Below are 20,781 nucleotides of genomic sequence, written 5' to 3'. Positions count from 1 at the left end.
CCAATCAGTCAATCTCACTCATCGCAGAAGATCGCTCTCCGCGCAGGCAATAGAGGAGAAGGCCATTCAGGGTCATCTGGAGGAGATCAAAGGAGCTGACTGGTTTTTGCACCTCACTTTCAATGGGAAAGTTTGGAATTAAGTCCTGCCGTCACAACCAAAGGCAGCCTTTCCAAGCCCCTCGAGAAGAGCTGAAGCGACAGAGCTCATGGCCAGGAGCCCCTCCCAACTGACTGATCTCCAAGGAGACTGTGTCATCCCCACGACGAAGCAGAGTAAAGAACGGGGTCTACTGATGCCAAGTCTTCCAAACTTGACCATGCTGTAAGTACCCAACTCCCATCACACAACGTTTAGCATCTCAATGAAGACCTCAACTGCTTCTCAACCCCTTGGAAAGATTCCTCATTCACACCGGGACTAAAAAACCCTTTTGCGGGGGCCGGGATTATACAAACGTTGATTTCTTGCACAGGCAGAGATTCACCACCTGAAACTGGAGGTTCACCATCTCTATTGTATTCCAGTAGTTTCTACAGGCTCCAAGCCAGACCAGGACCCCATTGTGGGTACGCTGGGTAAAAGGGATATAACAACAAGCAGAATTAAGAGTGACAGTTGGCAAGTGTCATGTTAGTCCCAATGTATTATTTAAAAAATAATCTAGCCCTTGTGACAGCTAGAGACTCCTAGAAAGGGGGGGCTGGAGGGGAACTCCAAAGGTCATTTGGGCCCTCCCCGCACAATGCGGCAGGGTCAAGTAAAGGAGACCAGCCCTGTCAGGTGTTTGTGTAACCGGTTTTTAAAAACCTCCAAGGACAGAAGGTTTAAAAACCTCAAGCTGCTGATCAACGTAACTGCTCCTCCTATTATGTCCAATACCCTTAAGGTGCCTGTGACCTCTAGGGTTTGAATTGTGAGCATCTGCACAACAGATTCTTTCTGGTCTAGGAATTGCATTGAAATATTTAGTTTTACTAAACTCACTCTTTGGATTTTCTCTTTCTCCTCCTAAACTGGCGTGCGCAGGGGGCAATAGTCAGAGGTTTCATTCCCCCCTTGCCCTCCCGCCAAACTAGGCTGAGGATCCAGCTGCACACACAAAATGGGCTTGGGTTGTTTAAATCAGACTATTGATATTTTCCTTAATTTCTTCTAATGCAGCCTTTGGAAGACAGGTGCCAAACTATCAAGCTCAGGTACAAGATCAACCAGCCCCACCCTTCACACAAGGAGGGGAATAAAATTTAACTCCCTAGTCCGAGAAAAGACCCCAACCCTCTCTCCCGCCCCCAAGCTACTCCCCTCTGCCCCATCAACAAAATCAGAATACAAAGCTTTTGACCAGTTCCAGGCTGGGCTAGATCCCAATTTGTGGCTAACCTTGTAACAGGCTGAGCCAGAACACCAGATCTGAGGCAAAGCAGAATTTTGTCAGGCTGTTCTGATGCTGGTGGATGAAAATACAGGCATCAAAATGCTCCAAAAATGTTTAGAGACCTCAGCACGGTGTTCAATTTGGCCACCAACCCCACCCCCATCCCCCCGGAACTTAGTATTAATTTATATTATCTGCAAAGTAAAAATAATAGAACTCTGCTTCCAAACCTGCCCCACCATTAAGCCTTGCTGGGAGAGTTGTGTAAAGTGGGGATGCAGATCTTTCTACCAGCCAGGCAAGATGACCATATAAAATAAAACCTGTCCCTGGAAGGAGGAAGAATAAGCTTCTCCCAGCACCCCAGTGCGTAACCCACAAACCCACCACAGCCACAGACAGGCATAAGAACAGAAAGATGGCCACAGTGGGTTCCATCTAGCCCAGTGTCCTGTCTTGGACAGTGGCCAGCGTTAGATGCTTCTGACAGTTGGAGGTTAGGGACACCTGGATATGGTGTTGTGTCCCTGACCATCTGGGGTATTAGCCATTGATGGACCTATCCTCCAGGAACTTAGGCTCCTCACAAGTTCTTACCACAAGTCTGTTTCTCTTTAGGATCCGGTGTCATTGACTTCCTCCTCTTATGCTGGCTACTGAGGAGGGCTCTCCCACGGCCAGGCCTCTTGGTACAGATTGGAGGTCCAGTGGAGGAGCGGCAGACCACAGGGTGATGGGGAGGCACTAATGCAGAGAAAGAGGAGCCAGGGGTTAGAAAGGGAAGCGTAGATAGAGCCCAGGATCACATCACTTCTCCAAGGGAGAACAATATCACACCAAGTAAAGACAGATGAAGCCTCTCGGCTCCCATGTATTCCTTCCCCAGCCATGGCAGAGCACTTGCTGTGGGAAGTTTTGTAGGTCTCCAGTGATGGGGACTGCAGCCTCTCCTTTGGGAAGGTGGTCAACATCCCATCAGTCTGGAAGTTCCTTACAGTAGGGAGGCTGTTCAGTTAGCCCTGACCCCTGCAGCAGTCTAGAGAATTCCTCACCCTCCTTGCTGTGTACAGCCTCTAAAGATCAGCAGACGAAAGCCCCAGCCTTGCCCAGTGCTTTCACTCCATCTCCTCCTCGTCGCCCCCATCCAGCCAAACCCTCCACCTCCCAGATGATTTTGCTGCTCTTCTCTTAACTCTCCCCAGTCTCTCTCCGTCTTTCTGGAAACACGGCACCAATACCCAAAGACAGAGAGAACTGAGCCAGAGAGATGGATGGTCACTTTCTTGCTTAGTGATACCTGTGCTCATGCTGCCCAAAGTTGCACTCATCTTTTTTGGTCAAATATTACAATGCAAACACTAGTCTAATTTACTGTCCACGATCACTTTTAACCACAACTTAAATGCAGCTGCCTCTTGGGTGGGGCATGGTAGCGGTTTAACAGCTCACAACACTGCTCACCAGAGCTTTCTTCACTTCTGCTCCCATGTTATCCCCAATTCAAACTACAGGGAGGAATTTAATGAAGCAGAACATATGGCATTTGGCCAGGTTAACACTCCAGCTCTTACCAACAGTGCTAGAACATATTTAATGGCCCCATATGGTCAGGACTGCAGTTTGGCACCTCATGCAAAAGAAACTCCTCCAGCAGCACAGTGCTTCTCAGAGCATGTTGGGGCGCATGACCCACTGAGGGAAAAGCACCCCTTCTGAACATTTAACATCACTCTCCCAAGCCTGCAGAGTCTGCAAGCTCCCACAAGATCACAGCACAGGCTGGGATGGCTGCAGAGGCAGACATTAGCAAGCACAATGGGACAAGAAAAATAATTCTGGCTCATCGAGGGCGGCGGCACATACCACAGCAACCTGCTGCTCTGGAACAAAATGACACAGGATTTCAGAGACAGGCCTGGGTGTCTGAGGCTAAGACTTTGCTCACTGAATTCAATGCATGGCTGTTATTGCAGTTAACCCCCCACTGAGGTGTTTGGGTGGAGCATGCTCGGAGAGTTACCTTTGAAAATTTCAGCCCCAGAGCTTAAAGTTAGACACCTGCCAAGCAACATTTGATAATTTTGACATAAGCCTCCAGAAGGAAATGACGCTCCTTAAATTCAGTTTTACGCCTGCTGGGATTTCATTCATCACCGAGAGCCTTTTAATCTGTTTCAATATCATTTCTGCACTGATTCAATGAATGAGAGCCTTTAGTTGTGTTCGCAAAAAGAAAAGGAGGACTAGTGGCACCTTAGAGACTAACCAATTTATTTGAGCATGAGCTTTCGTGAGCTACAGCTCACTTACTGGCTTGAAGTGTCACAAGCACCCTCTAGTGGCAGGCTCCAGTACATCAGCAAGCAAGTGCATTTTGGATGCAGCCTATCTACAAGGAGTTGCTTTATTGTTCCTATGCAGGGTTAGAGCATATTTTGGCCTAAAATCTATAGTCAGAGGAATAACACGCTCCGGAACCCAAGGAGCGCTTGTATGTGTGTTCTTTTTGAAAATGTCTATGTAAAAACACTGCTACCTCATTCCCTGTGTGTGTCAGAGTTATATTGCTAATTTTAAGCAACTATAGCAAAGTACAATAGTAAGGATGGTTTTGCCCTTAATGTTCATTTAATCAAAACCCAAAGAATTAGAATTCATACTCTGGCTCATCCTTTGGGATTGCTGAGCACGGCCAAATGCAGAATCATAATTGCTGGACAAGGTCAGAAGCAGCAGCAGCTTGATTTTCAGATTCCAAGAGGAGTTTGGAATACCAGCAGTTAGAAGTTTTTCCCCCCTCCCTAACTTAATAGGGCACATTTAGTCTGGAATCACAGAGGAGCGACATGGAGTCACACTGGGTCCTCTTCGGAGGGTAACAATATATTTTGATTTTAGAAGTAGAGATTTGGTCATAATATTTTTCCACCCTAAACTGTGTTGGGATACACAGGGCTATGTCTGAGCAGAAGTCTTTCACAGTGTAGTGGGTGCCTCCAACAGCCCGCTGAAGAAAACACTCCGTTTGCCATGGAAAGAACCTCACTTTAAAAGTTCGTGAACCTTTTCCATTGAGCGTGTTCTACAAACTGAAAAGTTAACTCTCACCCTGAACAACGCTTGAAATCACAGCTGTGAGCTGGACTTGTTACAAGTGACATTTCTGAGCCAGAAATTACAGACTTGAACTTTTCCAGGAAAAAAATGAGCATTTGGGACAACCTGGGACCACAGTTTGGGAGCCCAGGACTCCAGCTTGAGCTGTAGCTCACGAAAGCTCATGCTCAAATAAATTGGTTAGTCTCTAAGGTGCCACAAGTCCTCCTGTTCTTTTTGCTGCTAAGTAGTACTTTCCCTTTCTAGGGCCTTCATTGGAAGGTCTCAGTTGGCTTTACAAACATTTATAAATTCATAGATTTTAAACCCAAAAGGGACAGTTACGATCGCCTAATCCAACCTCTGCATAACACAGGCCAGAGAATTTCCCTCAGCAATTCCTGCCCAAAACTTCTGGTTCAACTAGAGCACCCCTAAACAGGGTGTAATATGCATCAGTTTCAATATGTTAAGAGTTTAGTGCCATGGAAGTAAAGGGTTGCAGACAAGGAGATCAAAGGGGAAAAAGGACAGTTCCAATAATCCACATTTAACCTGCAACACAATGATGCATAAGTCTCAGGAGATCCCAGCTGCTTACGACCAAGGATTCCAGTGAAACCCTGGTATGAGGCAGCAGTACCAAACTCTGACCTGATTTGTGGGGGGGGGCGAGACCATGCTCTGCGTCGCTGTGAGCTCGGGGCATCACGTAACGAATGGACGTCTCTTCTAGGTACTTGTCCACAAGGTCTGGGCACACTGGAAAAGAGGAAAATGTATTTTTTTAAAAGGAGGGCAGAGGAGACCATTGCTGATCTAGCAGACACTAACATGAAGGCAGAGGGAACTGTTCAAAATCAGGGTGTGAAAAATTTGACATCTACCTGCCAGAGGCCAACATGAAAGATTTTTCAGGGTGAAGGAAGGGTTCACACAAAGGAGGTCCAGGGGCAAGAGCTCCAATGCAGAGACTGCCTTGACGAGAATGAAATTTAACATCATTCTCGTCACTTTCACTGTTGCCCACTGGGTTCTGAAGAGCAGCAAGGGAACTGTTGTCAGTTTCACTTTGCTGCTTGAGAAATCTATAAGCAGCAGTCTCAGGAACATGGCTCTGCGCTCATTCACATTTTGAATGGTTTTCTTCCCAACCGTAAAGGCTAGATTTTTTTTTTTTAATTAAACCTTAGATTCTAAAAAAGTTGATTGCTTGGATCCCAGGGACAAGAAGATTTTTCTAGCCCTAACAGTGATGATCTAATATTTATTCCCAAACTTAATTAAGTTTGCAAAATGATAGACATAACCTAACAAAAAGCGGCACGACCCATTTTCAAATTAAACAGCACATCAAGAACTGCAGCGTGTAGAACTATTAATTGTTCTTTAAGATCCCTTTGGCTGGACATATTTTAAAACAAAATACTCAAAACGTGAGAGCATACCAATGACTTTATAAAACAGAACTTACAGAAACACTTCTATTTGGATTTACTACCACTATTACTTACATCATCTCAACTCATTAGAAGCTGGAGGGCCTAATGATTGGTCAGACTTAACTGGGCGTTACAGGTCACACACGCATACACACAACCCTTTGTTAGAAAGTTAACAACCGTAACCAGGCAATGCAGTGTCTGAGTAAAAGCAGGATCGTAAGGTATGCAGATGACCTAGCCCTGTGCAAGGCTTCAACCAGTGACGCACTCAAACTCAGACTTTAAGGTCAGAAGGGACCAATCGTGATCATCTAGTCTGTTCTCCTGCACATCGCAGACCACAAACCTCACCCACTCATGAAATAGACCCCTAACCTCTGACTGAGTGACTGAAGTCCTCAAATCATGGTTTAAGACTTCAAGTTACACAGAATCCACCATTTACATTAGTTTAAACCCACAAGTGACCTGTGCCCCATGCTGCAGAGGAAGGCAACCCCCCACACCCCACCCCCGGGTCTTGGCAAATCTGACCTGGGGGAAAATTCCTCCCTGATCCCAAACATGGCGATCAGTTAGACCCTGAGCATGTGGGCAAGACCTCCAAGGCAGATACCTGGGAAAGAATTCTCTGTAGTAACTCAGAGTGTCCCATTTCTGGCCATTGGGGATTTTTGCAACTGGCAGTCACTGATGAGCCGCGTGTCATCATAGGCAGTTCCATTACACCATCCCCTCCATAAACTTATCAAGTTCAATCTTGAAGCCAGTTAGGTTTTTTGTCCCCCACTGCTCCCCTTGGAAGGCTGTTTCAGAACTTCACTCCTTGGATCCTAATTTTGAGCTAAACTTGTTGATGATCAATTTATAGTCACTTGTTCTTGTGTCCACACTGGTGCTTACCTTACATAACTCCCTCTTCCTCCCTGGTATTCATCCTGCTGATGCATTTAGAGAGAGCAATCACATCTCCCCTCAGCCTTCTTTTGGTTAGGCTAAACAAGTCAAGCTCTTTGAGTCTCCTCTCATAAGGTAGGTTTTCCATTCCTTGCATCATCCTAGCAGCCCTTCTCTGCCCCGTTCCAGTTTCAATTCATCCTTCTTAAACACAGGAGACTAGAATTGCACAGAGTATTCCAGATGAGGTCTCGCCAGCGCCTTGTATAACATTAACATTCCCTGTCTCTATTGGAAATACCTCACCCGATGCATCCTAGGACTGCATTAACCTTTTTTCACAGCTGCATCACACTGATGGCTCATAATCATCCTGTGATCAACCAATACACCCAGGTCCTTCTCCTCCTCTGTTGCTTCCAACTGATAAATCCCCAGCTTATAGCAAAAATTCTTGTTGTTAGTCCCTAAGTGCATGACCTCACACTTGGCACTATTAAATTTCATCCCATTTCTATTACTCCAGTTTACAAGGTCACCCAGATCTTCTTGTACAATAATCCAGTCCTCCTCCACATTGGCCATACCTCCCAACTTTGTGTGTCATCCACAAATTTTATTAGCACACACCCACTTTTTGTGCCAAGGTCAGTAATAAAAATGTTAAATAAGATAGGTCCCAAGACCGATCCCTGAGGAACTCCACTAGTAACCTTCCACCAGCCTGACAGTTCACTTTTCAGTATGACACACTATAGTCATCCCTTTAACAAGTTCCTTATCCACCTTTCCATGCTCATACTAATCACCATCTTCTCCAAATTAAACTAATAATTTCCCACATGGAACTGTATGAAATGCCTCACTGAAATCCAAATAGATTAGATCTACTACATTTCCTTTGTCTTAAAAAAAAAAAAAAAAAAAAACACACTTAACTTCTCAAAGGAAGAGATCAGGTTGTTCTAGCACAATCTACCTTCTGTAAAACCATGTTGTATTTTATCCCAATTACTGTTCACATCCATGTCCTTAACTACTTTCTCTTTCAAAATTTGTTCCAAGACCCTCCATACAATTGAGGTCAAACTGACAGGCCTGTAGTTTCTGGTCCTGCTTTGAGCAGGGAGTTGGACTAGATGACCTCCTGAGGTCCCTTCCAACCCTGATATTCTATGATCACTTTCCCCCCCTTTCTTGAAAATAGGGAATATATTAGCAATTCTCCAGTCATAGGGTATGCCCCCTGAGTTTACAGATTCATTAAAAATCCTTGCTATTGGGCTTGCAGTTTCATGTGCCAGTTCCTTTAATATTCTTGGGTGGAGATTATCCAGGCCCCCCGATTTAGTCCCATTAAGATGTTTGAGTTTGACTTCCACCTCGGATATGGTAATTTCTAGCTCCATATCCTTGTTGCCATTAGCCACCCTGCCACTACCCCTAAGCTCTTAATTAGCCTCATTAAAAACAGAGGCAACATATTTGTTTAGATGTTGGGTCATGCCTAGATTATCTTTAATCTCCACCCCATCATCAGTGCTTAGTGGTCCCACTTCTTCCTGTGTTTTCTTATTTATATGGCTACAAAACCTTTAACTATTGGTTTTTATTCAAGGTCCAGCTCTGCTTGGCTTTTGGCAGTTCTCCCTTTATCTCTATACTTTCTGACTCCAAGAGACAGCCTACAAGAAATGGAAGATGGGAGGAACCAGCGAGGAAAGCTTTCTGTTTTCTCTATGGCCATACCATCCTGAACATGCACGATCTCATCTGATCTCGGAAGCTAAGCAGGGTCGGGCCTGGTTAGTACTTGGATGGGAGACCTCCTGGGAATACTGGGTGCTGTAGGCTTTTCTTGAGGGGGAGGGATAGCTCAGTGGTTTGAGCATTGGCTTGCTAAACCCACAGTTGTGAGTTCAATCCTTGAGGGGGCCATTTAGGGATCTGGCGCAAAAGTTGGGGATTGGTCCTGCTTTGAGCAGGGGGTTGGACTAGATGATCTCCTGAGGTCCCTTCCAACCCTGATACTCTATGATTAATAACCTGTCAGATTCTTGCTCATCCAACTTGGTCTGCAACCCTTCCCTATGAATTTTTTCCCCTTGCCTGGGATCCAGACTTTAGATAGCTTCTGCAACTTTGACAAAGTAACGCCAAGCCTCCTCCACATTGAGATCCCCGAGTTCTTCAATCCAGTCCACTTCCCCACTAATTAATTTAAATTAGCTCTTTTGAAATCAAGGACCCTTGTTTTAGATTTATTTTTGTGTACCCTTCCCTTTAGTTTAAGCTGAATTAACTCATGATCACTCTAACCAAGGTCGTCCTCTACAATCAGTTCTTCTAGGAGGTCCTCACTACTCACCAATACCAAATCTAAAATGGCATCACCTCTCGTTTGTTCAACAAATATTTGGTGAACAAATCTGTCAGCTATCATGTCCAGGAAAATCTGGGCCCTACTATTATTAGTAACATTTGTCCTCCAATCTATAGCTGGGAAGTTAGTCTCACATAATCACACAATTCCCCATAGTATTTATTTCAGTATCAACATTAAAGAGGTCTCTATCCAGATCCAAATTGGATCCTGGTGGTCTGTAACACACCCCAACCACTATATCAGGGGAACTTCTAGACGTTTTCTTCCCCAAAGTGGTTTTGGCCCAAACAGACTGTCTTATCCATTCCATCACTTCTCATTTCTTTACAGTCTACCTCAACATTAACATACAGTGCTACTCCACCATCTTTGCCTTTATTTCTGTCTTTCCGGAACATCATACACTCTTCAATACCTGTGTCCCAGTCATGACGACTATTCTACCATGTCTCTCTTATCCCTATAAATCTGGTTTCACTTCCTGCACCAGTAGTTCTAATTTCTCCATTTTGTTACCAGGCTCCTTGCATTGGTTTACAAACATCTTAGTGGTTGCTGCTTGGTTTCGCCCAAATTCCTCGCCTAACTGGGTACAGTCATTCCACTGCCAGTATCGCCTATCTATCCTTCCTCTTAATGTCCATTCTCCTACCCACGGCTGTTCCTTTCTTCATTAATATAGCTTCTCTTACTTGATTTTCCTCCCTCTCAATGTTAAAATCAGGCGTGGAGATTACATGAGCATCTCCCAGCAGTCTTCTCTGAGTTCCTAGTTTAAAGCTCTTTTAATGAGTTGTGCCCACCTCATCCCAGAAGTATATTTCCCTCCCTGTTCAGGTGGAGTCCATCCCTTAAGAACTGTCCTCTGTCCATGAATGCCTCCCAGTGGTCAAACATCCCAAAGGCCTCCTTATAGCCTAATTGCCTGAGCAATCTGTTGATAACTTTAACTCTCACCCAGGTTCCAGTCTTACATTCGCAAGGAATCACTAATCCAAGTTTTCCTTGCTTCAGGGCATGATACAGTTATCCTTCACTTGCAGGTGCGTATTGCCCAGAAAGCAATATGTATAGAACAGTGCAGTCTATTCTCACAGGTGTCCAGCTGAATGAACCTTTCATCCTTGACTTACGCTCCCTACATTTGCTGACCAAATTTTGTATTAATTTCTAAATCTATTACTTGCTTTTAAAGATACTTAGTAGTTGTGTTCCCTCTGTCTCTTGACCCAGTATATTCCAGGCTACCCACAGAGTTCAGACTTGGCCACCCATCTGGCTTATCCACATTACAACCTGAAATCTCAGATGAAAGACTTAAGTATGCTCAACAATCGCAGAACTCTTTCTTATTTCTCTTCAGATCACTGAATAAATGGGCACAAAGGGTATGCATTTTAATATGCTATATGTATGCGTATACGTCTAGGAACAAAGAATGTATTGGCCGTATTTACAGGGTCGGGGACTCTCCCTGAGAAGCAGTGACTGAAAGATTTGGGGTCATGGTGGATAATGAGCTGAACATGAGCTACTAGTGAGAGACTGGCCAAAAGACTTAATGAGACCCTGGGAGACAAACGATGGAATCTCAAGTAGAAGCAGAAAGGCTATGTTCCCTCTGTATTTGGCACTAGAATAGTGTGCCTAGTTCTGGTGCCTACAACTCAAGAAGAATGTTGAATAACCGGAGACGGTTCAGAGAAGAGCCATGAGAATGATTAAAGGACTAGAAAGCCTATCATATATAGTGACAGACTCCAGGAACTCAACCTATTTAGTTTACCAAAGAGAAGGTTACAGGGTGACTTGATTATAGTTTATAAGTACCTACATGGGGAACAAATATTTAATAATGGCTCTTCAGTCTAGCAGAAGAAGGTATAATACAATCCAGTGTGTGGGAACTGAAGCTAGACAAATTCAGACTAGAAATAAGGTATACATTTTTAATGGTAAGAGTAATTAACAACTGGAACAACTTACCAAGACTGTAGTGGGATTCTCCATCACTGACAATTTTTAAATCAAGACTGGATGTATTTTCTAACATATCTGCTCTAGAAATTATTTTGGGGAAGTTGTCTGACCTGTGTTAGGTAGGAGGTCAGATTAGATCATCATAATGGTGCCTTCTGGCCTTGGAATCTATGAATCATGCAGCAGTGGACTGAAACATAGTAAGATCACATGAGTATGGGGTCAGTGGTACATAAACTTTCCAGTTGCGCACCGCCCCCCCCCTTACTATTAATGGAATCTATTGCCTCCTTCCTTCACACATTAATGCACAGCCAAGGCTTCCTCAGCAGCGAAGCTTGGGCTGAAGGTGGAGCTGGGGGCAGAACAGGTCTGGGGACAGAGCTAGACTGGGGGTGGAACTGGGCCTGTGGGCACAGCAGGGCTGGAAGTATGGCACTCCCTTTCCTGCTCCCCATGGGGGCACTGGCCTGGGCCCCACTGCATTCCCCCATGAACATTCCTCCATGCCCCACAGTTTGAGAACCACTGGTCTAGGCATTTGATTCCAGCCAGTTTCAAAATTGTATTAAAGGAGTCTGGCAGGAAACTGCTATTACGCAAGATCAGAGTGCAATCATTGAGCATAGTTACTATCCTCTTATGCCAGTGAAAACAACCTGGAGACTCAATAAAAATTGATGAAAAATTCTGATTTTTAAAATTCAGATTAAATAAATTTAAATTATGACATCCTTTGTTAAGACCTAAACTTATTTTAATCTACTAAATCATTTAAATTAAATAAAAATAATATTCAAGCAGTACACATATGCTGCCAAAGAAAGTCAAACCCCTGAACTGGTGGAAATCACAGGCTCAAGATCTGGAAATCATGGGCTGAGTATCTGGAAATAGAGTTCGCTGAAGTGCTAAAGCAGCTTTTGTCAACAGCAGCAGCCTCTTCTATTTCCTTCATTCCAGTTTATTCAACCAGTTCAGTTCAATAGTTAGTTCTTTCAAAGTAAGAAACTGATTGTAAGTTTTAATAAAAAAGCATGTTGCCCTCTTCCAACCTATAAATAAAAATGAGGTGTGAGAGGATACGGTCTACTAGTTCTAAAACATTGCAGGATATGTCGACCAAAAACAATCAATCAGTTCGATTCACTAAATATAAAAATTTCCTTTGTTTAATAAATCAATTTTAAATGGTAAATGCTTGATAAGTTCTTATGTATACAGCACATTTAAGATAATTTAATTCAACCAATAATTTTAAAATGCTAGTTTTGTGTGTTTTTAATTCTGTTCCAATTTCCCTCCAAATGCAGCTCAACAATCAGTAAAAAAAAAGTTAATCTAGTAAACAAGAAATGCTTCACTGTTTTCTAACAATAAAACAAAAATTATGAATCTGAATAAGTTTATGTTAAGCTATATAACTGCTTAAATAAATGTGCATAGATACAGTGTTGTGCTGGTGAACAAAAATGTAATTAATTATACCAAGCTTTGAGAATCTTTAGGAAAAAAGAGTTTAAAAAGTACAAATGCAAAATTAGATTGAAATGGATTATTTAAATCAATCCGCCATGCAACAGGACATAGAGATGAAGATTAAAATAGAAGTGCTGTTTGTACAAATGCAAAATGTTGCGAACTTATGTGCAAATTCAAAAGAGAGGCCTTCAGTTTAGATTTTTTTTAAAATAAATCATGCTTCACTGAATTTTTACCTACTATTGTTCCAATATCAGAGACCCCTGTACACCTCAAACACAAAAAAACAAAAACAAAAAAAATCAAGAAAAAAATCTTTTTTGTTCTCAGCATTTTTTTTTTTTTTTTACACACTCAATTTCTCAGTTACTGCTTATTTGTTTGGATTTGTAACACAAGAGGGAAGAGAAAAGCATTTAATGAAAATATGAAAATTATTGTAATGCTCAGAAAACTGGCAGGGGGAGTTCTGGGACACATGAATTACCTGAAATTAACGAAATCATTATTTAGCTAACTTTTTTTTTTTTAAATCTAGGTGTCTTCAGGGAATCTCAAAGCAATATTAATTCAGTCACAATGTGCGTAAGTGTTTGTACTGTGAATTTATGTACCATATATATCTAATATGGTTAACACTGCTGTGGGGAACTAACTCTGGATTTCAGTCTGCTTCAATTCTCAAACTTTCCTTTTTTCCCTTTAATTTTGTTGGTTAAAACCCAAACAAGGGAAGGAGAAATTAAATATAATTGAGTGGGGCTGCACATTCAAGTCACTGGAGCCTTTATGTTAGGGCTTAAAAGTTTGCCAGTCACTCACTAGCCAGAGGATGATGCATGAGCAAAAAAGAGGAGGGCCCCATCCCCAAGGAAGTTCAGGGATGATGCATGGATGAAAAGCCCAGCCCTACTCCAACTGCTTACCGAGATTCCTACAAGGTTGCTGACTATGGACCCAGCTTGTGGGTTCTATCATGAGCCTCTGGCTAATAGGTCTTAACATTTGAAGGCCACCCCCAAGGTGGAGGAAAGATGCTTGCCCTCCTATTGAAGCTCCTCCTGACTTAAAGGAAAGGTAGATCCCAGACACCATAATGAAGGAAGCCTTAAAACACACTATTGATAAAAAGCTGAATTATCTTACTTTCTTTAGAGGCTTTCTATGGTTCTGTCCCTCAGCACAGCAATCTCTGAGCACCTCACAAACACAAAGGAGTTTATCACCACAACACCACGACCAGGACAAAAAACCTTATCCCCACTTTCCAGATGGAGAACTGAGGCACAGATTAAGTGACCTGCCCAATGTCAATGTCTGTGGCCAACAGGAGGAGAACTCAAATGTCATCCCTTCCTCCCAAAGGTGCAGTAAACTTAGCTCTTCTATTCATTTTCCAGGTAAATGCAAATCTACTTTCATCTGTATAACAATTATGTTGTTGGACACTATATGGCAAAATACCAATTTAAAAAAATAGTGTTGACAGTTTGCTCATCTGTTTAGACAGCTCTTTGATTCACTTCCAGGTTTACCATACGTTATTGAGGAAATGAAACTGTCTATTACACTGACGACTACTTCCAACACTTTATTGTCGAGAAAAATCAAGAGTTGGCATATATGTTCCTCCCAATCTCCTCTTCTATTAGGGTTTGTCTTCACTGCAACTGTTAGCTTGAATTACTAATACCCTCCAGTCACACCTTTCAAACTAGCTTAGCTCAAGTGAGGGCAGCCACACTGTGAAACACTCACTACACAGATTTCAGAGTAGCAGCCGTGTTAGTTTGTATCCACAAAAAGAACAGGAGTACTTGTGGCACCTTAGAGACTAACAAATTTGTTAGTCTCTAAGGTGCCACAAGTACTCCTGTTCTTTTCACTACACAGAATGATTGGATTAGCAGCTGAGGAGCTGTAACTCAAGTCCCTGCATCCCCCAGCTCTAGATTCAGCAGCACTCCAGCTCCAACTCTCATCCACAACAGGACACCTAGCGTGAGCTTAAAGGACCACTTAACTCAAGCAAAACATTTGTGGGTGTGGGCAGGAGTTGGGTGAGAGGCAACACTTAAGTTATAACTTGAGCTACCAATGCTGTGAAGACAAGTCAATGAACAGAGAGCAAATGGGTGTCCTTCTCAGAGAAAGGTAATATACACTGATTTACAGTGGATACCTTTAAATTGTCAACATTTACCTATAGTCACCATATAGGCAAGACACCACCATAATATGATAACAGGAATGCCATCAATTTTTAATGTTAACCCTTGCCTAAACACTAAAGGAGGAGGATTCTTCAGGGTGCTACAAGGTGACACAGCTAAAAGTAACCAGATTAAATTAAGAGACTAATATAGACAGCAGCAAGAGCTATTCAACAGCTATGGAGAACCTAGGTGTCACATTCTAGGAGTTTTCATGGGAATGAATAGCTATTCTGATTCACCCTAGTAGACCAGGTGGGTCTCCTTAGCTCCAAATCAAGAGTATCAAAGTTTACAGTCTCTAAGGCAAATGAGATGGAGAGCATGATATGTCCTGCTAGGAGAAAGCCTGGGAACAGCCAGCTCAGGAGGAAGTTTGGGGCTGTAGTTACTAACTTGACACCTCCCCCAGCCTGTTTTTGGTCCCCTTTTCCCTCCACCTGTGTATCATTTCTATGCCTGCCTATATAGCTGCTCACAGCTTTCCTAAGCAGTAGCATGAAATGCCACTGCTGTCCATAATCCTATGAACAACAACAGTGAAAACTGATCAAATATTTGTCAATTTCACTCTGCAAACTGACCAGAAACTTGGCAGCCTGAAATTGACAAGTCTAAGGTCAGTTTTCATTTTCACTCTGAAAACTGATCAGACATGTCAATTTCATGGTGGTTTAGGAAGGCCAGAAGCAGCTGACTCAGCCAGAATTAGCTTGATTTACATTTGCAACTATAAGGGCTAGTTGTGTTTTGGTTTTTATGAAAAATGAAAGTTTAAATTCTGCAAAAAATTGATGACAATCTTTCCTTGTTATAAGTGAAAGTTTCTATCTGACTTCTGGCAGGTGGATCTCTCAGGTTCTGTTTAATTTGGGTCAAAGTTTCTTAGGCCAAGCATTGGAATCCTGGCATGCTCTAAGGCAGTACACAGCCAGTAGATGCATGGCATTGATCCAGGAAGGTTCAGAAGCTGGTACAGAGTTGTGGTGTGGCTGAGACCCTACAGGTTAATTTGCTCAGATCTGGAAGGGAGAATCACTGTACCTGGGTGGTTACTGAAATGTTCACTACATCCCACATTCAAATACATCTCTCAGACCAGTGCTTTGCAGAATGCTGAGTGTGCAGAGCTCACAATGTATGAAAGCAGTTATGGGACAGGGCAGGGGAGAAAGCAGAAGGGTCATTAACCCCTTCTGAACAGATATTTTGTGGGATGAAGGAAAGAAGGAGGGATTGAGAAACTGTTCTAGCCCCCCCACACACACACACACACACTATCTTTGACACTGGAAGACGACAAATGTGTTTTTGAAGCCTCACTCCCAGAGAGTTAACCCCTGCACCCTCGTCTATTTCAAAGTTCACCCTGATTTACTTACAATGTGCACATCCCCAGGGGCTTAGCAAGGGGAGGGTATAACCAGGACATTATTAACATTTCAAAATGTTTCCCTCCCACAGTGTAGTGAATATCAAGTCATCATCAAAGACAGCAGGTACACAGTGCCCTGGAGTTTGTAACACCCAATTCTGAATTGAGTGCAAGAGAAGTGAAAACAATTTGTATCAAGAAAGCTCCCAAGCATATGCTTGCCATTCCTATCCTCACCTTACACATACAAGCATCAAAACCAACTGAACTTATTCCATTTTTTCCAAAAGACTCTCACAGCTGGGACAGCACCAAGTGAGAGACTTCAGTCTAAAAAGGAATATTTTCCGCAAAACTTCTGTAAATAAATGAATATGGTAGCTTCATTTTGCTTTGTTTTAAAAAAGATTATTCATGACTACATGGCAAATATGCAGCCCTATCTCTATCCAAGTACTAACAGATATTTAATGGTTTGTTTTGTAGGAGTAACAAAGCATTAGCAACAGGAGACCACACTACAGCTCTCAGCTATTAGAGAAAATGGAAAACCCTGCTGCATGTGGGAACTATAACTAGACTCTACCATACTTCAGGATTTCTTTGCTTCTCAAGTGTGTGAATTTGTACCTTCTCAGGGTGGCAGGACCAGTCACTGAAATCCTGCATGGTATTGCTATTGGTAAGCAAAGAAACGGAGGAAAGAGGCAGGCATCTCCATCTCAGCTCCCCCACATTCCTTGTCTGAGCATCTCACACCAGTACACTAATCCCCTCCACCATCCCCATTATGCTTCTAGGCTCAGGGGGACCAGTAGGGATTCCTTTCAGGACACTTCTCTGCTGCTGCTCATCTTCATAATATAGTAGAACCTCAGAGTTATGAGCACCTCGGGAATGAACATTGTTTGTAACTCCGGTATATTCATAACAAAACATTATGGTAGTGCTTTCAAAAGTTGACAACTGAACATTGACTTGATATAGTTTTGAAACTTTACTATACAGAAGAAAAATGCTGCTTTTAAACATCTTAATTTAAATGAAACAAACACAGAAAGTTCTATCTTGTCAAATTTTTTTTTTTAAACTTTCCCTTTATTTTTTTAGTACCTTATGTTTAACAAAATACTGTACTGTATTTGCTTTTTTTTTTTTTTTGGGGGGGGGGGGGGGTGTCTCTGCTGCTGCCTGATTGCATACTTGCGGTTCCAAATGAAAGGTGTGTGGTTGACTGGTCATAACTCTGGTGTTAGTAACTCTGAGATTCTACTGTATGGTCTACCCCGCTTCTGATGGGACAAGTTATCTTAACAGCCCTCAGAACTCAACTAGGTTGACCCTCACGGCAGCACAGACCATTGCCCACATGGTCACTGGACAGCCGCAGACAGGCTTATCTCACTTCTCAGCAACACAAAGCAGCAGCAGCTTGACTTAAACTGCCAACAGAGTTCTAAAGTTCTCAATAGAGCATTAAGAGCAGCCTAGGACACAGATCAGATGACTTACCGGCCCTTCTCCTCTTCAGCGTGACATAGGGCAATAGGTCATGGCGCGTGATAATCCTCAGCAGCTGCAGCACCTGGCGGAAGTTGGTCTCATCACAGCGGCCCTGCCTTTCTAGTGCCAGCAGGAAGTCCCGGCCGCTGCGGATCATCCCCCTCTCGTAGTCATCAATCACATCCACAAAAAGAAAGGACAACACACGTACGTCCCGGTGGGTCAGGTGAGTGCCCACAATGTCAAACATGCGGTGCAAACTATAGAGTCCATGCTCCCTGTCCCCAGTCTCCTCTGGCCAGGCTTGTGCTCGACTCCGTTTCAAGGTGTCCATCCTGCACGACGGCTGATCCTGCCACGTGCCACCCAATTCCAAAGGATTGGGGGGCTGTTCGCAGCACTGCAACCCTGGAAGATAAAGAGGTCCCACAGGCTTTAATCAAGAATTTTGCTGGGTTTGTTCCCTAATTACTCTTCACAAGATACTTAAATGAAAATCGTTGTCTGAATTCCTGCATCCGGAGCAGTCTGTGCTCAGATCCTCCTTATGCAGAGTCATAATATTCATGCTAATACTTCCCACCTCTCTATATATAGTGCTTTTCACCTAAGTCCCTACGGTGATCAGGCAGGATTATATTTCCCCCATCTGGAAAGTGGGGTTACTTAGGCTCAGAGTGTGTTCAAGGGCCAAACAACAAGTCTGTGTCAGAGCTGGAAATAGAAACAAGGAGTCCTGATCACCAGCTCTATATCTGATCTCCTCTACCAACTCCTCCTCCTATAAAGATGCTGGAAATCACTCCATCTTGCTGTTCACTAGAGACCAGTCTACTGGCCTTCAAGACATAATGCAAAAAACATACTTCGGCTTTTTACGAAGGAGGGGGGGAGAGAAGCTTTCCATGGAGTATCTAGCCAGGTACTGACGCTACTCCCATGGCTGAATGGCCAGCATGAACATATCTATAGACCAATATAAAGTGTTATATCATTTTTCATCTAAGCATCTCAAAGTATTTTAAACATTAAGTTTCACAGTTTCCCTTCTGAGAAAGGTGCAGTCTCTCTTTTACAGAGGAATACTCTGGCACATAGAGGGAGTAAGCGATTTGCCCAAGGCCATCCAATGGACGAGTGGCAAATCTAGGAAGAGAACCCAGGAGCCCTGACACCTAGTTCCCCACTCTAAATACTAGCACAACTGAAGCATTTCATTCATGGAGGTTAAGGTAGTTTAACTTTTCCTCCTCCCACTCACACCATATGGCTCAATTCTCACCCTGCTTGGTAATTTGTCATCCTGCCACCTGCACATGTGTAAGACTTAGATTAAGAGCGAGAGAGAGAGAGACTTGGTGCAAAATGTATGGCACAGACTCTATCCAACCCTTCAAGGGGTGGAATATAAATTAATTGTATTGCAGGTCTTTCATCAGTCATCAGGCTGCCCAACCTTGAGTGACAGGCTGTGGCATAACAGGCACACCTGCCTCGGCTTCCCTCCTTCAGAGTCGCCAGAAACAGTGCAAAGACTTAGTTCCCATAGCCCTTTTACATTTAATTTATTACAAGAGAAACACACACACCCTTGGGCACATAAATCACAACACCACAGTCCAGACAAAGCATCAAATACAGCTTCAGCAGCCCTCAGCACACCCCAGCTCCCTAGCACTGCCCTGGCATCTCTCACCATACCCTGGCTCTTCTGTCAGTTCTCTCCTGTCCTTGTACCAGAATAGCCACCCTAACCCTTCCAACTGGAGAGCACCCTTGTTCTTCCCAGTGGGAACACCCACAACTTCATTGCTGGGGAGCCTTCTTGCCAGGGAAGCATCCCTCACTTCCCCAGTTCTCTCATGGCTCTGCTAGGTCCAGCTCTCTGGCCCTGTGAGTAAGCCCCTCCACTTCAGCCCCCATCCCCATTCCCCTACCCCTCCAGCTTAGAGCCAGCAAGCAACTCTCTATGGTGCTCCTTCAGTTCTGCTCTCTGGCTTGGGGATGCCAGCCAGCAAACCCCTCTTGCTGCTCTCCCTGCCTTCAGCCTTTCCCCAGGAAATACCTCCTGCTTCCTATCAGGATTCCTACAGTCCCCTGGCAGCTCTCATCTACCCTCCTGACTGAACCAGTCTGCTCTGACTCATGGGGACTCCCCTTCCTAATACCGAACAGCCCCAGGCTGAACAGCTTAATACTGCCCAGCACTCTTAATTAGCCAAATGGAAGCACCCGTCCTGGCACAGGGGGCACTGAACCTACTTCATTTACAGGGACCAGCCTTTCTGTGACACCATCTTTAACTATTATGATCCCAAATACCTTCTAGCAAGCATATATACAAGTTACAATGCCTGAAGTGGTTAGTGTATTCTAAAGGAATCCAAGCAAGTAATCAAGTGAACAGTTAGCTTTTTCCATTCCAGCAACGACCCCTGCATCTAACAGTAGTGCCTCCAACTACGGAGATAAAGCAGAATCTGCTTAATGGCCCCATCCAAGGCCTATGAGCAGGTTTTTACGATAAAGGCCATCAAATATATAAAATCATTGAGAGCAGCCATTGGTATCACAATGAAACAGCAAGCCCAATATGTCAAGTATTGGCAAGAACCTGTTTCACTTTTAAAATCAGATGGGAACAGACTTTTGTGACCCCTTCTTGCTTCAGAGTAACAGCTGTGTTAGTCTGTATTCGCAAAAAGAAAGGAGTACTTGTGGCACCTTAGAGACTAACCAATTTATTTGAGCATAAGTTTTCGTGAGCTACAGCTCACTTCATTGGATGCATCCAATGAAGTGAGCTGTAGCTCACGAAAACTTATGCTCAAATAAATTGGTTAGACTCTAAGGTGCCAAAAGTACTCCTTTTCTTCTTGCTTCAGTGAATCTCTAGACTAGTCTATGTCACCTGTCTACCATTCAGTTATGCACACTCACCTGCTATAAAACTGCCCCAAAAGGCTGGGAAAACCCTGCCATGCCAGACACCTAAGTCTGATGCCCAGACATTACTCCCATGGTGA

General features: G+C 43.5%; 1 protein-coding gene and 1 non-coding gene across 4 annotated transcripts in view; one reads left to right on the top strand and one right to left on the bottom strand.

Moving 5' to 3' along the window:
* DEDD (death effector domain containing) overlaps positions 1–20,781 on the bottom strand; it is a 39,670-nt gene that overhangs the window by 4,910 nt on the left and 13,979 nt on the right. For 2 of the 3 annotated variants that reach the window (XM_073323243.1, XM_073323242.1), the window contains exons 2-4: positions 17,765–18,163; positions 5,129–5,236; positions 1,976–2,122 (exon numbers count right to left, since the gene is read on the bottom strand). In XM_073323243.1, coding sequence (XP_073179344.1) covers positions 1,976–2,122; positions 5,129–5,236; positions 17,765–18,089 — 580 coding nt within the window. In that variant the 5' untranslated portion in view covers positions 18,090–18,163. The remainder of the gene's footprint in view (positions 1–1,975; positions 2,123–5,128; positions 5,237–17,764; positions 18,164–20,781) is intronic. The other variant, XM_073323244.1, reaches the window with a different exon arrangement.
* Positions 8,552–8,670, top strand: LOC140903014 (5S ribosomal RNA). Its single transcript, XR_012156141.1, has one exon. It is a non-coding gene; the product is annotated as a 5S ribosomal RNA (ribosomal RNA).

The sequence above is a fragment of the Lepidochelys kempii genome, chromosome 24 (assembly GCF_965140265.1).
Source record: "Lepidochelys kempii isolate rLepKem1 chromosome 24, rLepKem1.hap2, whole genome shotgun sequence".
NCBI classification, from domain to species: Eukaryota; Metazoa; Chordata; order Testudines; family Cheloniidae; genus Lepidochelys; species Lepidochelys kempii.
The sequence above is the reverse complement of the archived record's forward strand: the minus strand, read 5'-3'. Positions and strand labels throughout refer to the sequence as shown.